Below are 25,771 nucleotides of genomic sequence, written 5' to 3' on the forward strand. Positions count from 1 at the left end.
CCTGGAGAGCCTGGGATGCGGGACCGGTGGACTTTGACGGTGCCCTGGTCAAGATTTTGCCAGATATCTCGAAAGCTACCCTACATCGCAGAGCCTTGCTTCGACCACTGCTGGACCTAGCCCGACAAAAGGGTATTACCTACAGGTGGGGCTTCCCCCTCTCGGCTTCTTTCCAAAAAAATAACTCTTACTTCAGCCTTAGATCTCCTGTAGACTTGGAGGCATTATTCACTTTCATGGAGTCCAACCCCATTGATGTCCCTGACTGGTTGCAGCTTCTCCTGCATCAAGCTGGCTGCCAGCGTTTACCGCCATCATGGAGGAGCTTGCCACCGCGACCTCAGCGGCCCCTCTGTCGTTCTAGAGCACCTTTGCGGTACGGACCTCGAGAGCCTTAACTGCAATCTGTATGTAAGTGACTGCTGCTGCCCTGTCCTGCTGCGTATCTGACCACTGTGGACTACATCTAATGACTTGTGGCGCCCCGCTGGTGCAATTGGTTACCCCAATTTATTATGTGGGTGCTACCCTCCTGGCTGTGGAACAGTTTCTTTATGACGACTGCCCTGCTGGCAGATTATGTCAGGGTTGATGGCATATCTTTAGTGCTATAAGTGTCCCCTTTGGGTGACAATGTTGGGCCCCCCCCCTCCCCAGGGTTGGAGACCAGATGGTAATTCACGACAATGGTGGTACCCCCTGTAGCACATACCTGCTGGTTATCATTTTGCAACTTTTTACCACTTTTCGCCCTTGTGATCAATGCACCTTGCTTTATTTGATTATTCATCATATAGCCATACTACAGCTCTCTCTTTAGGGCTCAGGCATCTAGTACCTTACTGACTTCTTTACTTGGTGGCTTTGGCCCAAATGTTGAGGGTATTTTTTTTTTTTTACGCATCTTGGTGGTATCTTTGATGCCTGGTGTGCGGTTACATTTCGTTTATCAGACTCCTTTGAATATTTTTGTTGGGCTGCTGCATTAACTGGGGGACTGAGTTGCTCTTTGACCCTGTTACTGGTTTTCCCGCCTAAAGGGGGGGAGGAGATAGATGGGGAATGACATGTCACATTCGGGACAGTAGCGTATTTGCATGTGGGGCTCTGTTAAATTGCCATGTGGCACTCATAGCATCTCCGGGTGCTGGGTTGTCCTGTTTCACACTACCTATGGCGGAGCAGCTCAGTCACTCCATTCTTGTATTGGTTCTATTTTTGCCTTGTATTTTTTTCTTTTCCGTTCTTATATGTACCGCTTTGCTTGTTGCATTCTCTTATGATTATGCTTGGTTTCCTGCCTGCTGGGCTGGGTGGGGAGGTCCGGTCCCTCTCTCTCTCCGTTTCCTCTCCATCCACTCCCCCACTTAGGCCTGCGCACCGTTGTTGGCTTGTGGCCACTGTGCGCTAGTGCAGATCATCTAATTAAGGCTTGTGAGGGTTCTCTCTTCTCCCTTTTTCTTGGTTATTTTCTCTCTCTCTTTGGTACTTTTGTATCTTTCTTTTCCCCTCTATTCTACTTTGTTTTCCCCCTACTTTTCTCTCCACCTTGGGTTTCTCTTCCCCTCCCCCCCCCCTTTTTTTTTTTTTTCTCCTATCCCTGTCCTTTTCCATCTGTCTCATGGACTTGTTGAAAGTGGTTGCGCTCAATGCTAAGGGACTTAATGTTCCTGAAAAGCATAGTGTATTGTTAAATTACTTAAAGTGCCACAAGGCAGATGTAGCATTTATACAGAAAACTCACTTCAGGGATGACAGACTCCCCGTCCTTAAAAATCGATATTACCCATTGACATATCACTCAACTAATGTTGTGGCAAAATCTAAAGGGGTGTCCATACTACTGCGGGCCAAACTTCTGTGGATACATCTCCATATGCTTAAAGACACTGATGGACGTTTTCTATTCATTAAGGGTCTGTATTGTGATTACCCTCGCCACACTCTATGCTCAAAATGAAAGGCAGGATAATTTTCTCAGGCGAACTTTGAAAAAACTGATGTCCTTCTCGGAGGGACAGTTGATTGTTGGTGGGGACTTTAATGTGCCTTTGGTCCCTGCTGTTGATACATTCTCCAGATGTTCCTCTGTTCCCCCTGGGTCTCGTAAACTGATCTTGCAGGCACTGCATGAAGCCCAATTAGTGGATGTGTGGCGCTTACAACACTCTGGCGAAAGGGACTATACGTTCTACTTGGCCCCATACAAATCTTATTCTAGAATCTTCTTTTTTGATCCCGCATCGTCAATTGCATTCTGTTAAATCTACTCTCATTGATCCGATCCCGTTTTTGGATCACGCTGCCATCTCTCTAACTTACACCTTATCAGAAGTGCCCTCATCAGGCACACGTTTCTGGAGACTCAATGACAGCCTCCTCTAGACTCCACACATGCTTGAGGACATAGGCAAGGAATTGGATACCTTCTTTCGAATCAACGCGATGCCGGATTGGGACCCGGGCATCCTTTGGGAAGCCCAAAAGGCAGTGATCAGAGGGGTCCGTATTAAACATGATTCTCGTATTAAAAAAGCTAGTTTGGAGAATCTTGCCTCCCTTTTAAATAATATTTATGACTTAGAAACGCTCCATGGGGGGGCGTGGTTTGGCCTCGCTATTGGATGGCTGCATAGACACGGAGCTCCCGCCGCCACGATAACACAGCCGAGCCCGACGGAGTTACTGCCCGCTGCACAGTCTTAAAACCATTGGGGTCACGTTCCCGCAACTCGTCAGCCTCCAGATCGCGATCCCCGAGGGAGCCCAGACCGAAGGCGACTCAGCACAAGCCAGAGACACAAGGCAGTCAGACACCCAAGATGGCGACCGCTACATACGCCCAGGTACTGTCACAGGCTCACAATCCACAGCCATCCGCCCTCATTTCCACTTCTATCGCCGCAGTAGAACCTCTCCCAGCTCACACATCACCCTCTCAATCTCCTCAGCTAAACATGTCAGACCTCAGGGCCATAGCCGCTGATATTAAGGAGACATTGGGGGCAGCCATCCTAGACCTGAAAGCTGAATTGAAGGCTGATATCAAAGCTCTCTCAGGCAGGATGCACGATGTTGAAAAAGTCACAGCGCAGCATGACCTGACCCTGCACTCTGTCACTTATAAACTCGATCACCATACTATAAAAATGAGAGACCTCCAACGTCACCTGGAGGACCTTGACAATAGGGGGAGGCGCCATAATCTTCGCATCAGGGGGCTCCCAGAAGCTGTGGACACAGAACATTTATCTTCTGCTATCACAGGCTTGTTTAACACACTTCTTGACCGCCCCCCCCCATCACCAATAGATATGGAACGTATACACCGTGCCCTAAGACCTAAAGGGAGAGAGAGCGACCCCCCAAGGGACGTAGTGTGCTGCTTAATTGACTATAAATTAAAGGAGGATATCCTGAGAAAGGCAAAAAGCAGAAATCAGATTGAATATGATGGCGCAACTATCCACATATACCAAGACTTATCGAGTATTACCCTCCAACAACGTAGAGACTTAAGACCCCTTCTTGAAGTTCTACGCACGAAAGGAATAATATATAAATGGAAATTTCCAATCTGCCTATCTGCCACGACCCAAGGTCGCACAGCATTACTAAAAGTCGCTATAGGTCCCCATCAGCTGCAAGGGCCCCGAACATGCCACATAATCTACCTTTCGGCTTCAGCCCAACAAAGCCCCCGCAACAACGCAAAGCTCGTAAGGACCACCAAACCTAAATCCTGGGAGCTGATATCATTACTGGTTGAACTTTATATACATTTCTTCTTTTTCTGCTGTTTTTTTCATATCCATCTCTGGTTATCAAATGACTTACCCGACGGAACAGCCTTTGTATTGAACTAATTTGAATTTCGCAGGAAAATTTGTTCAACTGAAAACATGTCAAACCCTTTTAGCAGGCCACTAGGATCCTACCTCTTATTGCGCAAAATAGTCATTAAGAGACTGCGACCTTTTTTTTTTTTTTCTTTCTTTTCTTAACTTGAGCTATAACTCCTACACCTTGGCAACTGAAATCAACCACACAGGCCCTCCTACTTTGTCTCGTTTTCCTTTGCCAAGGTGCATATTATTTGAATCATTACCTACTCACCCGTGCATATAGCAATGAGTATTTGTCTATCTCCATGATTGGTTATTCTTATTATTCATAAGAATTTGACGTGTCTTAGTGCACTACACGAATAATACACGATTGGCCTCTAATAAGGCACCATAGCTTGCTTCGTTACGGGGTCTCACTCCTTCTCCTATGAATGGTGGGAGAGTGATCGAGACGCCATAAACAAACGATGAATGTCATCATTACACGCAGCTCCCTGGGAGGATGTGTCTTAGTGCACTACACGATTAATACATGATAGGCCTCTAATACGACACCATAGCTTGCTCCGTTACGGGGTCTCGCTCCTTCTCCTACAGCCAGGTGGGAGAACGATGGAAACACCATGATCAAACGCGGAATGTCACTGTTAGGGTGCTGGTGGTAACCTGGCGACAGAGATAGGCCCCGATGTCCGCTAGAGGGCGGAGCTTGGACGGAACCCCCAAGGTAAGTGACACAGGCTAGCCTGAGGTGCGGAGTCTAAGTATCCACCGGTTTTCACCAGAGCCTCTAGTGGTGAGGATGGAGTTCGCTGCGTGTGGATACCAGGTCGCGGTCCTCAGGGTCACCCCACCAAGGGTGAACCGATCAAGGTCTGAAGGTGGGTAAACAGACAAGGGAGATCCGAGAGAATGGTCAAACAAGCCGGGGTCAGGACGGGCAGCAGACGAGCGGAGTCAGGAACAAGCCAAAAGGTAAACAGGAAATCAGCAGCAAACAGGTCACAGGTTCAGGAACAACGGCAGGAGCTGAAGACAAGACAGCACTGAACCTGTGTGCTGATCCAGCTTAAATAGAGCTCTTTCTAGATGAGAGGGGTGGAGCCGGAATAGCCTGTGAGTCTTAACTCATCCTCTGCCAGAGCCTTCCTGACAGGTTCCTAACATTGCCCCCCCCCCTTAAGGGCAACCTCCGGGTGCCCAACAAGCTCCTTTTTTGTGGATGAGCACGAAAAAATGCTTGGATTAGGTCCGCAGCATGGACGTTCTGTTCAGGCTCCCAGGAGTTCTCTTCCGGACCATAACTCTTCCATTTGATGAGAAACTGTAGCTGGTTGCCTCTCTTTCGACAGTCCACCACAGCCTCAACCTCATACTCCACATCTCCATCCATGAACACAGGTTCTGGGGTACCTGAACTTCTACCAGGGAAGTTATCGGGGATCACGGGCTTCAGTAAGGAAACATGAAATATGGGATGGATCCGAAGGGTATCGGGTAGGGATAGTTCATAGGACACATCATTGAGTTTCCTTTTAACTGGAAATGGACCAATAAATCTGGGAGCCAGTTTCTTGGACGGACAGGCTAGGCGGAGATTAGCTGTGGAAAGCCAGACCCGATCGTCAGGTTGAAGAATCAACTCTCCCTTCTTTCTCTTATCAAAGATCCTTTTGGACGCACTTTGGGCCTTGGCTAAGGTCTCCCGCAGAAGATTATTATTCCGGGAAAAGAAGTTGACGGTGTCTTGGACTGCAGGAACTCCAGATTCACATGGAATATCTGGTAAGAAGGAGGGATGAAATCCGTAATTAGCGAAGAAGGGAGATTGGCCAGTAACAGAGTGCTTGGAATTGTTGTAGGAGAATTCTGCAAATGGTAACAGGGCTACCCAGTCGTCCTGGACAAAGGTGGTAAAGCACCGCAGGTACTGCTCCAGGGTTTGGTTTGTCCTCTCAGTTTGTCCGTTGGTCTGTGGGTGGTAGGCTGAGGACATAGACAGCTCGATCTTTAACAGTTTACATAAAGCCTTCCAGAAGCGGGACGTAAATTGTACCCCTCTGTCAGAGATGATGTTCCTGGGAATCCCATGGAGTCTTATGATCTCCCTAATGAAGATCTCTGCAGTTTCCCTTGCAGAGGGAGTACCCTTGAGGGGCAAAAAATGGGCCATTTTAGAGAGTCAATCTACCACCACAAAAATGGCAGAGCACCCTGCAGAAGGTGGAAGTTCCACGATAAAATCCATGGCAATTGTTTGCCAGGGCCGATCAGGGATGGGAAGAGGTCTGAGAAGGCCCCATGCCTTACTTCTGGTGGTTTTACACCGGGAACAGGTGGTACAGGAGAGTACACAACTCCTGCAGCTCTCTTCCATGTCAAGACACCAAAAAGAACGCTGCAGGAGGTCAAGGGTTCTATGGACGCCAAAATGACCGGCCAGAGGGTGATCATGACAGGCAGCCAGAATTGCTGTTCTGACCTCTTCCGGGACGAAGATCTTGTCTTTAACCCCTAACAAAGCCATTAAAGCTGTGTTGAAAAAAAGGCAGAGAGGGCAGAGGACTAGTCACCAATATTGCCTCTGTTCTCCCACCATTCCCATTACTGACTTACCATGCTTTGTGCTGCACTGTATCTCTGGTTGGAGGCGGCCATCTTGGTAGAGGCAGGGTTTTGCTTCCTTATGTCAGAGAACAGTGTGCAGCACAGTAGTGACATCACCAAATCTCACCACAAATGTCCTGAGACTAACAGTCAGGTAGCAGTGGTTTGCATCTCACACTGCAGATGTACAGCTATCAGGCTGTAGACACGGGAGTGCCTAGGCCAGGTTTTATCAACCTTTTGAACACAAAAGAACCCTTGAAATAGCTTTGAGGATTCGGTGATGTAGCTTCAGTTCATGGTAGATTAGCATGCAAGTAAAGATTTAGGGCTGTCTTGTACTGTTAGGGTGCTGGTGGTAACCTGGCGACAGAGATAGGCCCCGATGTCCGCTAGAGGGCGGAGCTTGGACGGAACCCCCAAGGTAAGTGACACAGGCTAGCCTGAGGTGCGGAGTCTAAGTATCCACCGGTTTTCGCCAGAGCCTCTAGTGGTAAGGATGGAGTTCGCTGCGTGTGGATACCAGGTCGCGGTCCTCAGGGTCGCCCCACCAAGGGTGAACCGATCAAGGTCTGAAGGCGGGTAAACAGACAAGGGAGATCCGAGAGAATGGTCAAACAAGCCGGGGTCAGGATGGGCAGCAGACGCGAGGAGTCAGGAACAAGCCAAAAGGTCAAGAGGAAATCAGCAGCAAACAGGTCACAGGTTCAGGAACAACGGCAGGAGCTGAAGACAAGACAGCACTGAACCTGTGTGCTGATCCAGCTTAAATAGAGCTCTTTCTAGATGAGAGGGGTGGAGCCGGAATAGCCTGTGAGTCTTAACTCATCCTCTGCCAGAGCCTTCCTGACAGGTTCCTAACAGTCACTATTATACGCAACTGCCTAAGAGGAGGACAAACCTGTTACATCCTTCTTTAGTGTATCATATCTACCTGATCTCACCATGAATATCAGTTGATAGTTCACAATTAAACTCGAGTTAACAATGTTTATTGTTGCATAACGTTTAACCCTGTTTCCGGTTAATGTTAATCATATGATTTATTCCATCGCTATTTCTCATTGTATACAATACACCGAAAGGTACGGTGATCCCCGAGACTCCTACGACAACGCTAATAAATCCTCTTGATCTTAGTCTTAATTTCCACCTCCCCTCAAAACCCGATCACGTAATGACTTTATTTCACACTTACCCCATTACGGGTAATCTAAACTCCTTGACCACACCACTTCGTTTTTTCACCATACTCCCGAGGTTAAAAACTAATGATATTGAACATTCGTGGCGGCGGCCCCTGTTTATTCGGTCACCGCAGGTATCCCCTGACGAGGACAACTCCAACCCCCAAACAGAGAAATCTCTTTTTCAGTACTCATACTAACAGACTCCTGATTACATTTCACTCAGTGTTTTTACCCAAAGGTCCATAAGGACAGACAGGTAGGCAGGTCCTCCTGGTCCCAGACCTTGATCCCTTACCTCCTTACCCATCTTCCCCTCTCACCTCTCTCCCGCAAATCACGTAGTATCAGGCTCAGCCCCCCCCATTAATCAGCATTCAACCTCCCTATCCTTTTTCCCCACTCTCCCAACAACTTGAACCTCTCTCCAACGCACACACCTATATCCCTTAACATATCGAAGATGGCTTCGCACCTAATTTCTCCCCCACCTCCAGATCCCCCTCCCAGAGTATTATCATTATACTCCATTAACGCCAATGGCTTGAACACACCGGAAAAACGCACAAAATTTTTCCTATCCATTCGTTCATCCAAAGCAGATGTTATATTTGTACAGGAAACGCACTTTCGCTCGGATAATATCCCTAAACTGTATAACAAACAATATACGTCGGTCTTCCATGCACCAAACTCCGAATCTAAATCAAAAGGAGTTTCAATCCTAATTTCCAAACATTGCCCTTTAAAGATTCTTGATTCCATTACCGACCCCCAAGGCCGATTTATTCTTCTCAAAGGTACCATTTTTACATTACCTATTACGCTGGTTAACATCTACGCCCCCAACTCAGACCACGTATCTTTTTTCCAAGACGTTTTAGGACGATTGACTAATCTCCAATCGGAACTCATGATTGTGGGCGGGGACTTTAACGTAGCTCTTAATCCTCTTCTTGACACCTCTTCGGGTTCTTCTGCTTTATCGTACAAAACTCTCAAAGCGATTAAAACAGAACTACACAAATTGACACTACATGATACATGGCGCACTATGAACCCGAATACTAAAGATTTTACTTTTTTCTCCAATCCCCACAATAGCTACACAAGAATTGATTACTTTTTTATCTCACAAAATTTTGTCCAATCCCTGATTAAAACGGATATTGAACCAATGATTACCTCAGATCATCATCCCATTTACCTTTCCCTGACGCTCCCCTCTCAACGATCAAACTCTAATATCTGGCGCCTAGACAACTCTTTGCTTTCTAACCCTGAATATGTAAAGTCTATCAAAAATACTGTAACACACTATTTTGCCGAGAACTCCAACCCTGATCTCCACCCAGCCACTATATTGGCTGCACACAAATGTGTGATTAGAGGGGAAATAATCTCCTTGGCATCTAAAAGGAAAAAAATGCAACAAGCGCACATTATGCAACTTACACAAAAAATTTGCAAACTTGAAAATGTTCACAAACAATCAATAGCTACTCAATCCCTCTCAGAACTAACACAGGTAAGAACCGAGCTCTTAGAAATTATGGGTAAAATAGTTAAACGCAAATTCTCATTACAACATAAACTTTACTACGAATTTGGCAATAAATCGGGCAAACTCCTAGCCAGGGCCATTCAAGCCAAGAAAGCAACAAGAACCATCCACACGATTGTAGATCCCGCCGGCAATAGAATATCTTCTAACGAAGGTATTGCCAAACAATTTTTTAAATACTATTCTGAATTATATAATCTAGACCCTAGTATTAACAATACAGACAACCTTAGAATCGATAAAATCAAAGCCTTTTTAACCAAATATGCCCCAGGTCCCCTCTCTACTGAAACAATCAAAACACTAAACCAACCCTTATCAGCTGAGGAAGCTACTATAGCGCTCAAACAAATTTAACCCGGTAAAAGCCCTGGTCCCGACGGTCTAACTGCGTCATACTATAAGCTTTTTGCCGACACACTGACCCCACACTTTCTCCAAACCTTTAATTCCAAAATAGCCGCAACCAAGACATGCCCAGATTTACTTGAAGCGCACATCACAGTTATTCCCAAACCCGGTAAAGATGACACCCTAGTGACAAACTATAGACCCATCTCCCTCCTAAATTTAGATGTTAAATGGTGCGCTAAGATACTGGCAAATCGGTTGCTCCCCTTTATCCCAGATATCATTTCACTTGACCAAGTAGGATTTGTTCCAGGAAGAGAGGCTAGGGACAATACCCTTAAAGCGTTAAACATACATCATTGGCTTAACAATTCAAACACACAGGGATTCTTCTTGTCCCTTGACGCGGAGAAGGCGTTCGACAGAGTGGCATGGGACTATAAGTCCGAAGCACTAAAAGCGATCGGTATTGGCGATCAAATGCTCCAATTTATCATGGCCCTATATGCCGAACCTAAAGCCCGTGTTAGGGTAAATAATCACCTGTCGGACGCCTTCTCCGTGTCGAACGGCACAAGACAGGGATGCCCCCTCTCTCCGCTCATTTTCATCATTACATTAGAACCCTTTCTACGTCGACTTCGTGCGCACCCCGACATCAAGGGAGTTACTATTGCAGACAAACAATATAAAGTAGCGGCATATGCGGACGATATTCTCCTCTTCCTCACCGAACCCCTTACCACAATCCCTAACTTGCTCCGAGAACTCACAACCTTTCAAACAATCTCAAATCTTAAAATTAACTATGCCAAATCTAATGCTTTAAATATATCCCTCCCAACAAACACCCTCCGTTTGTGTCAAGCAAACTTTCCATTCTTATGGGACCCACACTCAATTACCTACTTAGGCATTCATATTCCCACCTCTCTTAAGGACTTGTATTCCTTAAACCATGCAAAATTACTTCGCTCCATTAAACGCGATCTTCTGGAATGGAAGAACTGCCCCTTTTCATGGTTTGGGAAAATCGCACTTGTTAAAATGAACATCCTACCAAGACTGCTATATCTTCTACATCCAATACCTACCAAACTCCCCTCTTCTTTTTTTCTAGAATACAAACGGATCTGTTCAGATTTCGTTTGGTCCTCCAAACGTCCTAGGTTAAACTGGAGTCGACTCACATCTCCAAAACTTCAGGGAGGTGTGGGACTTCCAGACCTGCTCAAGTATTACTGGTCCTGCCATCTTACTAGAGTAGTGGATTGGCATGTCCATGCATCTTCCAAAGATTGGGTCACTCTTGAGAGTTCAATGGTAAATATCCCTACGAAACAACTTCCTTGGATTGACCCGCTTCTAATTCACAAACCACATACAAAACACCCCTTGATCAATGCAACGTTGTTGGTTTTTAGGATGATGTGTAAGAAATTTGATCTGGCGTCAGCCCCTGGACCCCCAACCCCCCTCTCCAATAACCCCAACTTCCCACGAGGTCTTAAACTCCATGACAGCCATATCATTGATTCAGAGAATCCTCAGAGGGCTGAACATCTCTTCCACAATGGTATCCTTTGTTCTTTTGAATCCATGAAAACCCGTTTTCCTAGACACAGTATAACCTTTTTCAACTATCTCCAAATCAGACAATTCCTACTTGCTCCCAAAAGAATTGCGTCGTCGTCCAAACCTCTGTCCTTCTTCAAACTATTATGCCTACAGACGGAACCCCAACGTCATCTGATTTCAAGTATTCACACACTCCTGTCACCACAAAATGATACCAGCCCAGATAAAACTTGCAAAAGATGGGAAGAAGAACTATCAATACACCTCTCCTATTCAGATTGGAAAAACATTTTTACGCATATACACAAAGGCTCCCTTAACGTATCAGTACAGGAAAATGGTAAGAAAATATTCACAAAATGGTATCTGACACCTGATAAATTGCACAAAATTAATGCTGTCAACTCTCCCCTATGTTGGAGATGTAGCAGGGAGAAAGGCACATTATTACACATATGGCGGGAATGCCAGCTCATACAACCTTTTTGGAAAATAGTACATGAAATAATCCCGAAAATCACTACATACACAATTGAATATTCCCCTGCACAGTACCTTCTTCACCACACCACACTTCCTCAATCTGCCTAAAGAAAATCACTCACTCTCCATCTTATTAATGCAGCCAAGATGTGCATCCCCTGTCACTGGAAGACAACAACCCCACCCTCCTTTAAAGAATGGTTTTCTCGCATAAACAAAGTAGCAGAGATGGAAGAACTAATTCACCAAGCTAGGGAAACCCCTCAAAAATACTACAAACAATGGGCACCATGGCTTGATTTCACCACTTCTAATGTTTTCCAGAACTACACAACTGCCTCTACTACTTGAAAAATCCCGAAACTACACCCCTCAGACCCGATTTATACTCTGCCACAACTTTCCCAATAAGCTTTCCACCATATTATATTAAGTTCCACATTTCATTTTACTACCCCCCCTTTTTCTTCCCGCTGCCATTCCTTACCCTCCTACCCCCCTCCCATACCTTCTCCCCATCAAAACCTGATACACTTATATAATGACTTTTAACAGGTTTAAGGTTCAGTGAGCCTTCCCAATTTTACGCTCATCATCACCAACAGTTATCCAACAAAAAGAGAGGATTTCCCCCCCCCTTAACCACCCTTTTAAATGATAAAGAAAAAAAACTATTTTCCCGTGAGGAGGTGCTTCCATGGTCCGAACACAGCATGATCCCCTGGGGGGTGTCCGGAGCACGGGTTAGGCCCCCCTGACCGTGGAATAACCCGACGTAACTTACCTTTTGACTATGCTAGGTCTATAATACAAACCTCAAAACCACACATGATACAACCTTTTGATAATTTTGTATTATATATGCGTTATTGTATTTGGCTATGTTATATGTTCAAATTTCTTTATGATTTGTTTAGCCAAAGTGTGACATATGTTACTTACATGTTTGCGTTTATCAAAAACCCAATAAAAAGTTTTTGAAAGAAACTCTCCATAAACGACGCCCGCAGCCGGTGGTGAAGAAAGAATTGTTATTGCTTCACAAACAAGTTACCGACCTCCTGTATTTTAAAGTCAAAGCGGACTTACAGAAATGTCGTAAATCATTCTACATTTCGGGGAACAAGTGTGGGAAACATTTAGCGTGGGCAGTGCGGGAACAGAGGCAGGCGAGTTATATTCCCCATCTGGTCTCTAACTGGACAGAAGATAACTCTTCCCTTACATATAGTGTGGGAATTTGGAGGGTATTTTATGCCTCCTTGTACAAGCTGCCTGACCATCAGGTACCCCAGTCTCATATGGAGGACTATATTACATCCTCTCAGCTCCCCAAACTTCCGACTGAGGTACTGACAGAGTTAGAGGCCCCCATCTCTATGGAAGAATTGTGCGTGGCCATTGGCTCCTTCAAGCTGGGTAAGCCGCCAGGCCCTGATGGCTTTACTGTAGAATATTATAGGGTTTTCTTATCCACGCTTGGCCCCCATATGGTCAGACTGTTTAATGGGTTAGGTTCAGACACCACCTTTCCTTGGGATACCCTAAAGGGCATATCTCTCTTGTTCATAAAGACGGCAGAGATCAGGCTACATGTGGTAGCTATCGACCTATATCGCTCCTGAATACTGACCTTAAAATATTTACTAAGGTTCTAGCCATGCGTCTCGCTCCACATCTCCACCATCTTGTCCACTTAGATCAAGTGGGGTTTATACCATCAAGGGAGGCCAGAGACAACACGACCAAAGTCCTGAACTTGGTCCACGTTGCAAATACGTCTAATACGCCTAGTATCTTTCTAAGTACTGACGCTGAGAAGGCGTTTGACCTAGTTGATTGGCGATTTATGTTTTTCGTATTACACCATGTAGGCCTTGGGAAAAATATGATCAACTGGATTTCTCAGATACAGTGGGTATGGAAAGTATTCAGACCCCCTTAAATTTTTTACTCTTTGTTATATTGCAGCCATTTGCTAAAATCATGTAAGTTCATTCTTCTTCCTCATGAATGTACACATAGCACCCCATACTGACAGAAAAACACAGAATTGTTGACATTGTTGCAGATTTATTAAAAAAGAAAAACTGAAATATCACATGGTCCTAAGTATTCAGACCCTTTGCTCAGTATTTAGTAGAAGCCCCCTTTTGATCTAATACAGCCAGGAGTCTTTTTGGGAAAGATGCAACAAGTCTTTCACACCTGGATTTGGGGATCCTCTGCCATTCCTCCTTGCAGATCCTCTCCAGTTCTGTCAGGTTGGATGGTAAACGTTGGTGGACAGCCATTTTTAGGTCTCTCCAGAGATGCTCAATTGGGTTTAAGTCAGGGCTCTGGCTGGGCCATTCAAGAACAGTCACGGAGTTGTTGTGAAGCCACTCCTTCGTTATTTTAGCTGTGTGCTTAGGGTCATTGTCATGTTGGAAGGTAAACCTTCGGCCCAGTCTGAGGTCCAGAGCACTCTGGAGAAGGTTTTTGTCCAGGATATCCCTGTACTTGGCCGCATTCATCTTTCCCTCGATTGCAACCTGTCGTCCTGTCCCTGCAGCTGAAAAACACCCCACAGCATGATGCTGCCACCACCATGCTTCACTGTTGGGACTGTATTGGACAGGTGATGAGCAGTGCCTGGTTTTCTCCACATATACCGCTTAGAATTAAGGCCAAAAAGTTCTATTTTGGTCTCATCAGACCAGAGAATCTTATTTCTCACCATCTTGGAGTCCTTCAGGTGTTTTTTAGCAAACTCCATGCGGGCTTTCACGTGTCTTACACTGAGGAGAGGCTTCCGTCGGGCCACTCTGCCATAAAGCCCTGACTGGTGGAGGGCTGCAGTGATGGTTGACTTTCTACAACTTTCTCCCATCTCCTGACTGCATCTCTGGAGCTCAGCCACAGTGATCGTTGGGTTCCTCTTTACCTCTCTCACCAAGGCTCTTCTCCCCCGATAGCTCAGTTTGGCCAGACGGCCAGCTCTAGGAAGGGTTCTGGTCATCCCAAACGTCTTCCATTTGAGGATTATGGAGGCCACTGTGCTCTTAGGAACCTTAAGTGCAGCAGAAATCTTTTTGTAACCTTGGCCAGATCTGTGCCTTGCCACAATTCTGTCTCTGAGCTCTTCAGGCAGTTCCTTTGACCTCATGATTCTCATTTGCTCTGACATGCATTGTGATCTGGAAGGTCTTATATAGACAGGTGTGTGGCTTTCCTAATCAAGTCCAATTAGTATAATCAAACACAGCTGGACTCAAATGAAGGTGTAGAACCATCTCAAGGATGATCAGAAGAAATGGAAAGCACCTGAGTTAAATATATGAGTGTCACAGCAAAGGGTCTGAATACTTAGGACCATGTGATATTTCAGTTTTTCTTTTTTAATAAATCTGCAACAATGTCAACAATTCTGTGTTTTTCTGTCAGTATGGGGTGCTATGTGTACATTCATGAGGAAGAAGAATGAACTTAAATGATTTTAGCAAATGGCTGCAATATAACAAAGAGTGAAAAATGTAAGGGGGTCTGAATACTTTCCGTACCCACTGTATATTCCAAGCCCACCGCACAAGTGAAATCTAACGGGCTCCTGTCTAATCCTTTCCCGATCACTAATGGGACAAGGTAGGGATGTCCCCTGTCTCCCCTGTTGTTCTCGCTCTCCTTAGAACCCTTCCTGTGCAGAGTTTGCCTCCATCCGGACATTTCGGGGTTTCGCGTGGGAGATACTCATTGCAAGGTATCGGCATATGCTGATGACCTGCTTTTTTCCCTCACCAATCCACTAATATCAGTACCAAATATCTTGCGTGAATTTTAAATATACGGCCAACTTACCAGCTTCGTTTGGGCGAAAATTAAACCACATGGCCCTCGCTCTCAACTCTCTCTTCCCAAAATCTATGGAGGCCTGGCCCTGCCTGACTCCTTAAAATACTACCAAGCGTCTCACCTGGGCAGATTAATAGATTGGAGACGACATTCTCGCAACAAATCGTGGGCGCGTATTGAACAAATGCAGTCTGATATGTAGCTGTGCGGGGCACCCTGGTGCTACGGATCTCTTTCACGGGACCTTAAAAAACACCCTACTATTGTAACCACAATACCTATAGCATCCTCTTTATTGATGCAACTGCCACTATCCACAAACAATTTCCCTTTGTTCTCGATCATAGGTAATCCTGCCTTCTCTCCTGGTCTGGAAGACCAGTCGTTTCGGAATCTGAGGGATAGGGGGTGCTTTCAAGCCTCCCACCTCGTGCTTGAAACTCGTTGGCCCACGCTAGAGCAATTGACTGATGTGCTGGGTCCTGTTGGACTCACTTTTTGGAAAGCCATTCAATTACACCATTATCTACACTCATTGCCGAATCCGAGAACTTTCAGTAGAGATCTCACACACTTTGAAGAGTACTGCTCGAATGAGGGCACTCTGTCACGACCTCTATCCAAGGTGTATGACTTACTGATGCTCCCGTCGGAGGGTAGTCGCTTACCCTGTCTAGGGAAGTGGGAGATGGATCTGAATCGCACATTCACACAGAAGGAGGAACAATGCATATATACGCTTTTACTGAAAACACCCTCTTGTGCGAAAATTCATGAGACTAATTATAAGATTCTTACAAGATGGTATTACGTCCCTTATTTACTGCACAAATTCTATCGGAATAACACAGATCGTTGCTGGAGATGCCAGAGGGAGTCGGGAACGTTACTGCACGTTTTTTGGTCTTGCTCGAAGCTGTCTTTCTTTTGGAGAGCAGTCCGGGACCTAGCTCAAGAGTTCACCCACTTTGTGTTTCCCAATAATCCGGCTTTTTTCTTGGTGCATGTATCCAATATCCCATTGAAAAAATACAGAAAATCGGTGTTATACCTTATTGTGAATGCGGCCAAATCTTGTATACCAATGTACTGGAAAAGGCAATCCCCCCCTACCATTAGCGACTGTATTTGTAAAATTGAAGAAATTAACAAAATTTAAGACCTTGTCCTGACGGCACAACATAATAGGGAAAAATATGATAAGACTTGGAGTTTATGGAATCTTTTTCTTTTCTCTGACAGGGGACAAAACCTGCTATGCCCTGAAATGTCTAGTGTCTAATATTTGATTATGTACGAGGAAAATTGGGTGTTTGATCACTTTGTGCACATGTACATCTCCACTCCCCTGTCTCCTACCTTATTTTCTCTCTGTCTCCTACCTTATTTTCTCTCTGTCCCCTATTTTTTCCTTCTATCTCTTGTTTACTCCATGTTCCTCTAGCTTTCTATTCTTATCTCTGAATGTCTGCACACTCTTGAAAATAGGAAGAGGGATGAAACGGATGCTGATGCTCCAGCAGCAACTAACATTACTTTGGCTCTCTATGCCTTAGAGGCCTGTACTTCAACCTGGAACTGTTATCCTGCATAGATATGAAAGCCATGCTGTGATACATGCTATTTGTATTTGATTTGGGCATATCTTTGTTTATTACTGTTATTATTACCTTTTGTTTCTCTTTTATAGCTCATGTTTACTTGTACTGGTTCATCCATCTTTGAATAAATAAAATATATGAAAAAAAAAAAAAAACACCTGGCAGTCAAGGACTGTTTGAAAAAAACAGTCCTTGACCACCACAAAAAAAATTTACCTGCTAGTGCTAGCAGAGATCAGGCCTGACTCTGCTAACGCTGTAGTTTTGTGGACTGTGTATCAGAAGTGACAGGGATCTACTGATTCTGCACTCATTGGGGGGGGGGGGGGTGCAGAGGGGCTAAAACTAGGTGCTGGGAGGTGTCGGGCTGATCCTGCTAACGCTGAATTTTTGGGAACACTCTACTATTGGGGATCTGTACACTGTACTAATGATACTGTGACAGAGCAGTGAAAGGGTTAACTGGGGGTGATCAAGGGGTTAAAACTTAATTAGGGAATATGTGATCGGTAAAAAATCTGTACACTGTACCTAATGACCATGTGATAGGGAGTAATAGGGTTACCTGGGGGAGTTGATCAAGAGGTTAAATGTGCCCAACCATGTGATCTTGTGTCACTGTAGTGCTTGTGCTCACTCTAGCTGTTATCGCTTCTCACGCTTGATCCGAAAAGGACTCCAGGAGAGAAAATGACATAATTTCCTGTCTTTGTGCATTGTAAACACAGACACAGGAGGTTTTGTGATTTGTCAAAACCGATCAGCAGGTCCAGGCCATAAATCCTTGGCCTGAACCTACAGATTGATCGGTTCTGAACCAAATCAGAGCAACACCGGGCTGGCGGGCACGTGTCCCCTGCCTGCAAGCGCTGATCAGGTACAGGTTAGTGATTTTGCGCAGAGCTGCCGCTGCCCCGCAATTAGTGTACGTGGGGCAGTCGGCACAGGTTAAGACGGAATTGATTCCATCCACACATACCTGCTTTAATTGATCAACTGCTATGTTGTCAGGGTGCCAGGAAACCAGACCACATGGGAATGCAGGTAAAATTAAGCAGTTTGACAAACAATAATAATAATAATAATCGCACAGCAACAGTGAGGAAATAAGAGCAGGAACAAGCTGGGGTCAAGTCTAGGAGCGGGTAGTACTCCAAGCCGGGGTCGGATCCAGAACTGGGTAGTCTGCCAAAGCCAGGTCGTCTGCCAGAGCCGGGTCGTCAGCCGATGCCGGGTCGAGAGCCAGGAGAGTGGTCAGCCGATGCTGGGTCGAGAGACAGGAGAGTGGTTAGCCAAGCCAGGTCATGCACAGAGGAACACAGAGAACAAAAGACTGTTAGCAGAGATGCACTTTGGGGGACAAACACTGGGACACGGAAACAAGGGCAATGATTGCAACCCTGCAGGTGATATAGTCAGGTGTGTGACATCATCAATGTGTGACACCCAGGCAGCAGGAAGGGATGATGCAATCAGAGTCTATAAGAGGCAGCAGTCTGCACATGTACACTACCCCCCCCCCCAACGGCCCCTCCCCCGCAGAGCAAAAAAACGTTTTCTGAGGAAAGCGAGCATGAAGAGCACGAAGAAGGGCGGGAGCATGAACATCAGCAGAGGGAACCCAGCGCTCCTCAGGACCATAACCCTTCCACTGCACCAGGTATCGAACCTGACCTCAGAACAGATGAGAATCCAAGATGGTGCTAGCCTCATACTCCCCATGATTGCCCACAGGAATGGGACGAGGATGGGGAATTGAAGAAGTACTGTATAGCGATTGCAAACCAGTGGCTTCAAAAGTGACACGTAAAAGATATTGGAGATACGCATGCCAGGGGGAAGATACGAGGCATAGGCTACTGGGTTCACCTTACAGAGGATGCAAAAAAGCCCAACAAAATGGAGTGGCAGCTTTGGAGTAGGCATCCTGAGGTTGAGATTACAGGTCAACAACCACACCCTCTCCCTGACCTGGTATGAAGGAGCAGATAAACGTCTCCGGTCAGCCTGGAGCTTCTGACACTGTGCAGAGACCCATAAAAACTCTTGAATCTGCACCCAAGAGGAACGGAGAGCACAAAGATGATTCTCCACAGCTGGGATGTCCTGTGCCAAGAACGACTCGGGCAACACAGCGGGTTGGAACCCATAATTGGCCATGAACAATGACATAATGCAAGACAAGTTGATGGCAGAGTTCCTGGCAAACTCTGCCCAGGGTAGTAGATCAACCCAATTGTCATGATGGTCAGATATATAGCAGTGGAGAAATTGCTCCAGAGCTTGGTTGGAAACCATTGGACTGCGGATGGTAGGCCGAGAAGGAGAGCTGAATACCCAACTGGGAGCAAAAGACGCGGCAGAACCTGAAGACAAACTGGCTCCCATGGTCTGAGACAATCTCCTTAGGCAACCTATCCAAGCTCCTGGGCAGTAGGTAGCCACTTAAACAGAACACAGTTGCACATTTTCGAGAATCGGTCAACAACCATGAGGGTAAACATGTAACCTCGAGATGCGGGAAGTTCCACAATAAAATCCATGGCCAGGTGAGACCAGGGACACTCCCCATTGGAAATGGGATGCAGTAGGCCCAAGGGAAGGTGCCGAGATTCGTTCTGGGCACAGACCGCAGAAGCAGCCAGATAAACAGCAACATCAGTGCGGAGAGATGGCCACCAGAACTGACAAGAAATAGCCCAGGACATCTGGTTCTTACCAGGATGACCGGCAGTCTTGGAATTGTGGTATGTGCGCAACAGTCTGATGCGCAACCCCTCAGGTACAAAACATTTGCCATCAGGTCTCTCTGTGGGAGCTTTAGTTTGGGCAGCCAAGATCTGTTCCCCAAGAGGAGAGGTTAAGTTGGTATCGATGGCAGCCAGGATATGACCTGAAGGTATGACTGGTATCCGCACAGAGTCCTCCCTGGACAATTCAGAAAACTGGCGAGACAAGGCATCAGCTTTAACATTCTTGGAGCCGGGCAAAAAGGAGACCACATAGTTAAAATGAGACATCTGGCCTGATGGGGTGTGAGCCTCTTGGTCTCCGAGAGATATGTCCGATTCTTATGATCAGTGAGAATGAGAACCAGAACCACAGAACCTTTGAGCAAGTGTCTCCATTCTTTGAGAGCCAGGATAATGGCCAAGATCTATCTGTCTCCCATCTCGTGATTGCATTTAGCTGGAGACAGCTTCTTGGAGTAGAACCCACAAGGAAGTAAGGGTCCATCAGGTGTCCGACGCTGAGACAGGAGGGTGCCTTCTCCCGCTCAGTTGCATCAACCTCCGGGACAAAGGGCAAACCAGTATTGGGATGCGACAGAATGGAAGCCGAAGTGATAGCAGACTTGAGGGCCTCGAAAGCTTGGATGGCAGCAGGCGTCCAATTGTGGGAACCGCTGCCCTTCTTGGTCAGATCTAAAATAGGTTTGTTCAAAGAAGAAAAGTTCCTGATAAATTTTCGATAATAGTTGGCAAACCCAAGGAAACACTGAATGGAACAGAGACCACTGTGGTGAGGCCACTGTAGAACAGCTGAAACCTTCTGAGGGTCCATGGAGAACCCCTCAGCTGCAATAATGTAGCCCAAGAAGGCAACCTGAGACAGGTGGAATTCACATTTCTCAAGCTTACAGAAAAGCCCATTCTCACATAACCGTTGCAGCACCCGTCTGACATCCAGGTAGTGTGATTCAATGGTAAATCAAGATGTCGTCCAAATTGACCAACACGCATTGCTGCAACATATCACAAAATACATCATTGATGAACTCCTGGAAGACAGCAGGCACATTGCACAAGACAAAAGGCATCACAAGAGATTCCTATTGACCAGTTCTGGTATTAAAGGCGGTCTCCCACTCGTCGCCCTCCTTGATCCTTACAAGGTTATAAGTGGCCCTTAAGTCAAGCTTGGTAAAGACTGTTGCTCCCTTGAAGTGGTCAAACAATTCAGTAATCAATGGAATTAGCTATGCGTTTTTGACCGTGATGTGATTGAGGCCCCTATAATCAATGCAAGGTCTAAACTCACCCCCCTTTTTCTTTATGAAGAAGAAACCGGCACCCGCTGGAGAAGTGGACTTGCGAATGTGCCCACAGAAAAGCGCATCCGCAACGTACTCCTCTATGGCCATATTCTGCGCAACTGAGAGAAGATAAACCCTGCCATGAGGGGGAATGGCACCAGGTTGCAAGTCTATGGCACAATCATACAAACGATGGGGAGGAAGAGTACCAGCACGCACCTTTTTCAAACACATCCTTATACTCACAATATTTAGTAGGCAACACTGAATCAAAGGAGGTATGAAGTACCTTAACAGGCCCATGGAACTGTGGAGACCAAGAGAGGATCTCGACCAACTGCCATTTAAAGATCGGATTGTGTCTCTGAAGCCAGGGGTAACCCAAAACGACGGGGTAGTGTGGGGACGATATAACCTGGAAACAGGTCAACTCCCTGTGAACAGCCCCTATCACCATATCAACCGCAACAGTCTCGTGGGTAACCTGTGTCAGTTGCAGGGGTCTGCCATCAATCGCCTCGATAACTAGTGGAGAAAAACTAGGCTGCAAGGGTATGGAATTAGCAGCAGCAAACATACTGTCAATAAAGTAACCGCCAGCACTGGAGTCAACCAACGCCTGAGTAAACACAAGCCCACTGCCAAGGAGAGGACAACTGTGATTAGCGGTTTATCTTTATGGGAAACCGGGGACGAGGAAATTCCACCTAAAATCTGCCCCCGACAGGACCTTAGGTGCGAGCGTTTCCCGGACGGGTAGGACAAGATTTCAATCAATGCCCACCAAGGCCACAATACAAGCACCGGCCCTCCCGCCTTCTAAAGGCCCGCTCAGCCTTGGAAATGCGAGTAAACCCCAGCTGCATGGGTTCACAGCCAGAGGCACCATTCCCAGTAGGCGTGGGAGGTGAGGGAGGAATGGGTGGGAAAGAAAACATAGGAGAAAATCTGGTAGGAGGCCTCTGCAGACACTCCCTAAACAATGGTCTCTCCCTGAGCCTGGTATCGATCAAAATCAGGAAGGAAATGAGAGCCTCAAGCTCGTCAGAGAGATCCTTGGCCACAATCTCGTCCTTCAATGCATCGAAGAGACCATGAGAGAAGGCAGCCACCAGGGCTTCATTATTCCAGCCCACCTCTGCTCGCCAGGGTATGAAATTTGATGGCATACTCAGCAATGGTTCGTATACCCTGTTGAATGGACAGGAGAAGCTTAGCAGCAGAGGCAGAGCGAGCAGGCAGATTGAATACCCTACAAAAGGAGGCAACAAAACCAGGGCAATCGAGAATCGCGGGATTATCATTCTCCCATAAGGAATTCGCCAAGGCCTTGTCCGAGAGAAACAAGATTAGGAAGCCCACCTTGGACCTGTCAGAGGGAAACGCTTAAAGAACCATCTCAAAATAAATGCCCACTTGGTTTAGGAAGCCACAAAACTAACTTGGTTCACCCCCATAGTGCTGCGGGAGGGGGACTGAATCAGTCAATCCTCTGGTAACACCTCTGGCAAGCAGGGGTCAAGTCCAGGAGCGGGTAGTACTCTAAGCCAGGGTCAGATCCATAAGTGGGAAGTCTGCTGAAGCTGGGTCGTCTGCCAAAGCCAGGTAGTCAGCCGATGCCCGGTCGAGAGCCAGGAGAGTCATCAGCCAATGCCGATTCGAGAGCCAGGAGAGTAGTCAGCCAGGCCAGGTCATGCACGGAGGAACACAGAGAACAAAAGACTGTTAGCAGAGATGCACCTTGGAGCACAAACACAAGGGCAATTATTGTAACCCTGCAGGTGATAGATATAGTCAGATGTGTGACATCATCAATGTGTGACGCCCAGGCAGCAGGAAGTGATGATACAGAGTCTATAAGAGGCAGCAGTCTGCACATGTCCAAGATGACTGCCAACAGGAGGGAAAGGTAAGACCTTGACATATGTACAGTATTCTCCACTTTGGAGACTCTCAAATTTTAGATTTAGGACCACACTTTTTGTGAGACAGTGCGGCTTCCGCATATATTTGCAAAAGTGTGCAACTAAAACCTCTGTTTTTAACGTAAATTGTTAGGGCAAATTTTATTATTTTTTAGGCTAGCTGGTAAGTGTGCTGGGAAATCTTTAGCCAGCATTATGAACTCTACAAAGAATGTGAATGGAGATTGTAGCTGTAAGGGCCCAACAGAGAACAATCTAAAAAGAGACTGTGCAGCATTGAGGAGGCCACTCAGCCAAGATTGCAGTGGATTGGGGATAAATGAGTACAAGGCTGGCAGAGAAGGTGGGGACTTACAAGTATAGGTGTAACTGCACTAAAGGTGAAGTTACACTTTAAACACAAAGGAGTAAAATTTGACCTAAAGGGGTAAACCGTGGAAATCTTGACACTGATTTTTTGTGGAATAACATGGAAGTGCTTTACTGATTACAGTATTTATTGTAGTGGTTGGAAAGATGACAGATCACAGGCATAGCAACTTTACAGTACCCAAAGGGCAAGCAAGTGCATGGGTCCCTGATTCCATGGCTTTGATACAGTCAAGGTGTACAACTTGCTGATATTCCACCCACTTCTGATTACTCAGCAGTGGCAACATGCATTTCAAAAGTAAAAGTAATTCATGTGTTTTAAGCTGGCCATACATGGAGTGAAATTCAGCCGGTTCAGCAGGGAACGGACACATTTTCATCCATGTATAGGGAGGCTGGTTGTACACAAGTTGATCTATCAATTGACTTGTGTACAGCCAGCCTGTTGGTTTTTTTTTCTGTTCAATCAGTGCCTCTGGTTATAAGCCGCAAAAACTGATTACTGTATTCTGACTGTGTGGAAGACTCCCCGCTGTCAGAATACAAAGGCTCAGCAGGTAGGATTCCCCATTCATCTCAAATGTGACTTTTGTATTAAAATGTATAGTATAGTGGTCTAGGGGTTGGGTGGGAAGGTGTAGGTTATGCTTTTTTTTTTTTTTTTTATATATGAGGTTTGTAACTGATAAGTTATGATGATGTCCTTTAGCTGAACATGTATAGTCAGTACAATGATGCATAGTCACTTGCTAAATTTTGCTATTAGACTGCTGTGTAATTGATATCATGTTCCTGTTAAAGAGGAAGTAAACTCAGCTATAAAAATCTAACTTTTACAATGTATTAAAAGGACATGCAATATAAATACATTACACAATAAATATTTACATCATAACCGTCTAAAAATACCTTTATTTCAAAGTTAAACTTTTTCCATCTTCCTGGTCTCGGCCGCGCCATGTCATCTCCTGGTTTATGCTCCCCCTGTGGCCGTCATTTCCGCCCTTACTGCATTCCTTGCATTCCTTTTTAATTGTAATGCAAACTCTGTCTAATACTGGCTCTCACTGTATTGTAAAGCTGCCGTTTTTTCACTCACTCCCCCTCCCCTTGGGTTCTCTCACTTGTTCACTCCCCCTCCCCTGTGAGAAAGGCACACAGCTAATCGTGAGACTTAGCTGTGCCGTTTTGAGATATACAGGGAGAGACAGGCATTTCCTTTGTTAATGAAACGGCACACATATCGTGCCGTGGATTGAAAAACACACTGGGCGTGCGCCAAAGACGTCATCACATATTACAGGAAGGATTACAGGAAGATTATAGAAGTAAGACATCTTCTACAGGCACCTATTGATTGCTTTCTTTAGGCAGATTATAATGAGCTGAAGTGAAAATGGGGAGTTTACAACCTCTTTAAGTAACCGTTATTAGGGCAAGGCTGCTGAACCAGCATGATTAACTACCTCTAAAATATTTCCCTGTAGGACAATATCATAAAAATTTAAATTTTTTTCTGCTTGTGACTTTGTTGCATCAAGCAGTCATCACCCCAACATATGCACTTTTTAAAACTGTCTCTGTTTATAGTATTCTACTTCTTATGCTAGTATTGTCTTTTTCATCTTTAGAAACCTTATTTCTACTTGTGAGAAGCCTGAAGACATAATGGATTTTACAAACTACAGGGATGATTCTCTCTTCCAACCAGTGGTCCGCCGAGAAGAGTTAACATACTATGAGTCAGATCTTGTTCCATGGCCTGGTCAAGATGACCCTTTAGCATTTGTTGACTTTCCCAGGGCAGCTGAGGAGGTGGAAGCAAAAACTGAACAGCTCAATGTGGGCATGAATGATAATTTAGAGGAAGAAAATCTACAACTTTATGACCATGGTGACAAACCAGATGACCCAAGTCCTGTTGATTTCCAAGAACTCAAACGTCTTGCTAGTGAAATGGGCCAATACTTTGGTGCAAGTTTTTATTAGAGTAACAGATTTTGTTTTATAGTTACAGCTTTGGTATATATTTTGTTGCATTTTGATCATTGTTTTGAGCTATATATAAGGGGTATATTTGCAATAATGTCTTCTACCTTCAGTAGCTCAGCATATTTTGTTTTTCTAATTTATTTACTTCTAGCATTAGTTAAATTATAATAGGAATAATATCCTAACCTTCAAAAGTTTAAAACTGAGGCAAAATCCCACCATAAGAACTAATTATCCCTCTTCACTAACCCAGTTGTTAAAGCACTACTCTAGGCTAATGTTAACTGTCACCCATCAGGTGTAATTTCATACTGTGAGAACAAGGCATCATGAATTAATATGTGACGATTAAACACTTTTAGCCACAATCTGCACAGAGATTTTACAGCACTTTGG

The 25,771-nt window shown here is 45.5% G+C and overlaps 1 protein-coding gene across 1 annotated transcript in view; it reads left to right on the top strand.

The window, feature by feature from the left end:
* The window catches only part of LOC309568688 (dickkopf-related protein 3-like), an 82,698-nt gene extending 57,318 nt beyond the window's left edge, over positions 1 to 25,380 (top strand). The window contains exon 5 of the mRNA XM_082274428.1: positions 25,015 to 25,380. Coding sequence (XP_082130554.1) covers positions 25,015 to 25,372 — 358 coding nt within the window. The 3' untranslated portion in view covers positions 25,373 to 25,380. The remainder of the gene's footprint in view (positions 1 to 25,014) is intronic.
* Positions 25,381 to 25,771: the final 391 nt, after the last annotated feature.

Source organism: Pelophylax lessonae (genome assembly GCF_965119305.1).
Source record: "Pelophylax lessonae genome assembly, chromosome: 12".
NCBI classification, from domain to species: Eukaryota; Metazoa; Chordata; class Amphibia; order Anura; family Ranidae; genus Pelophylax; species Pelophylax lessonae.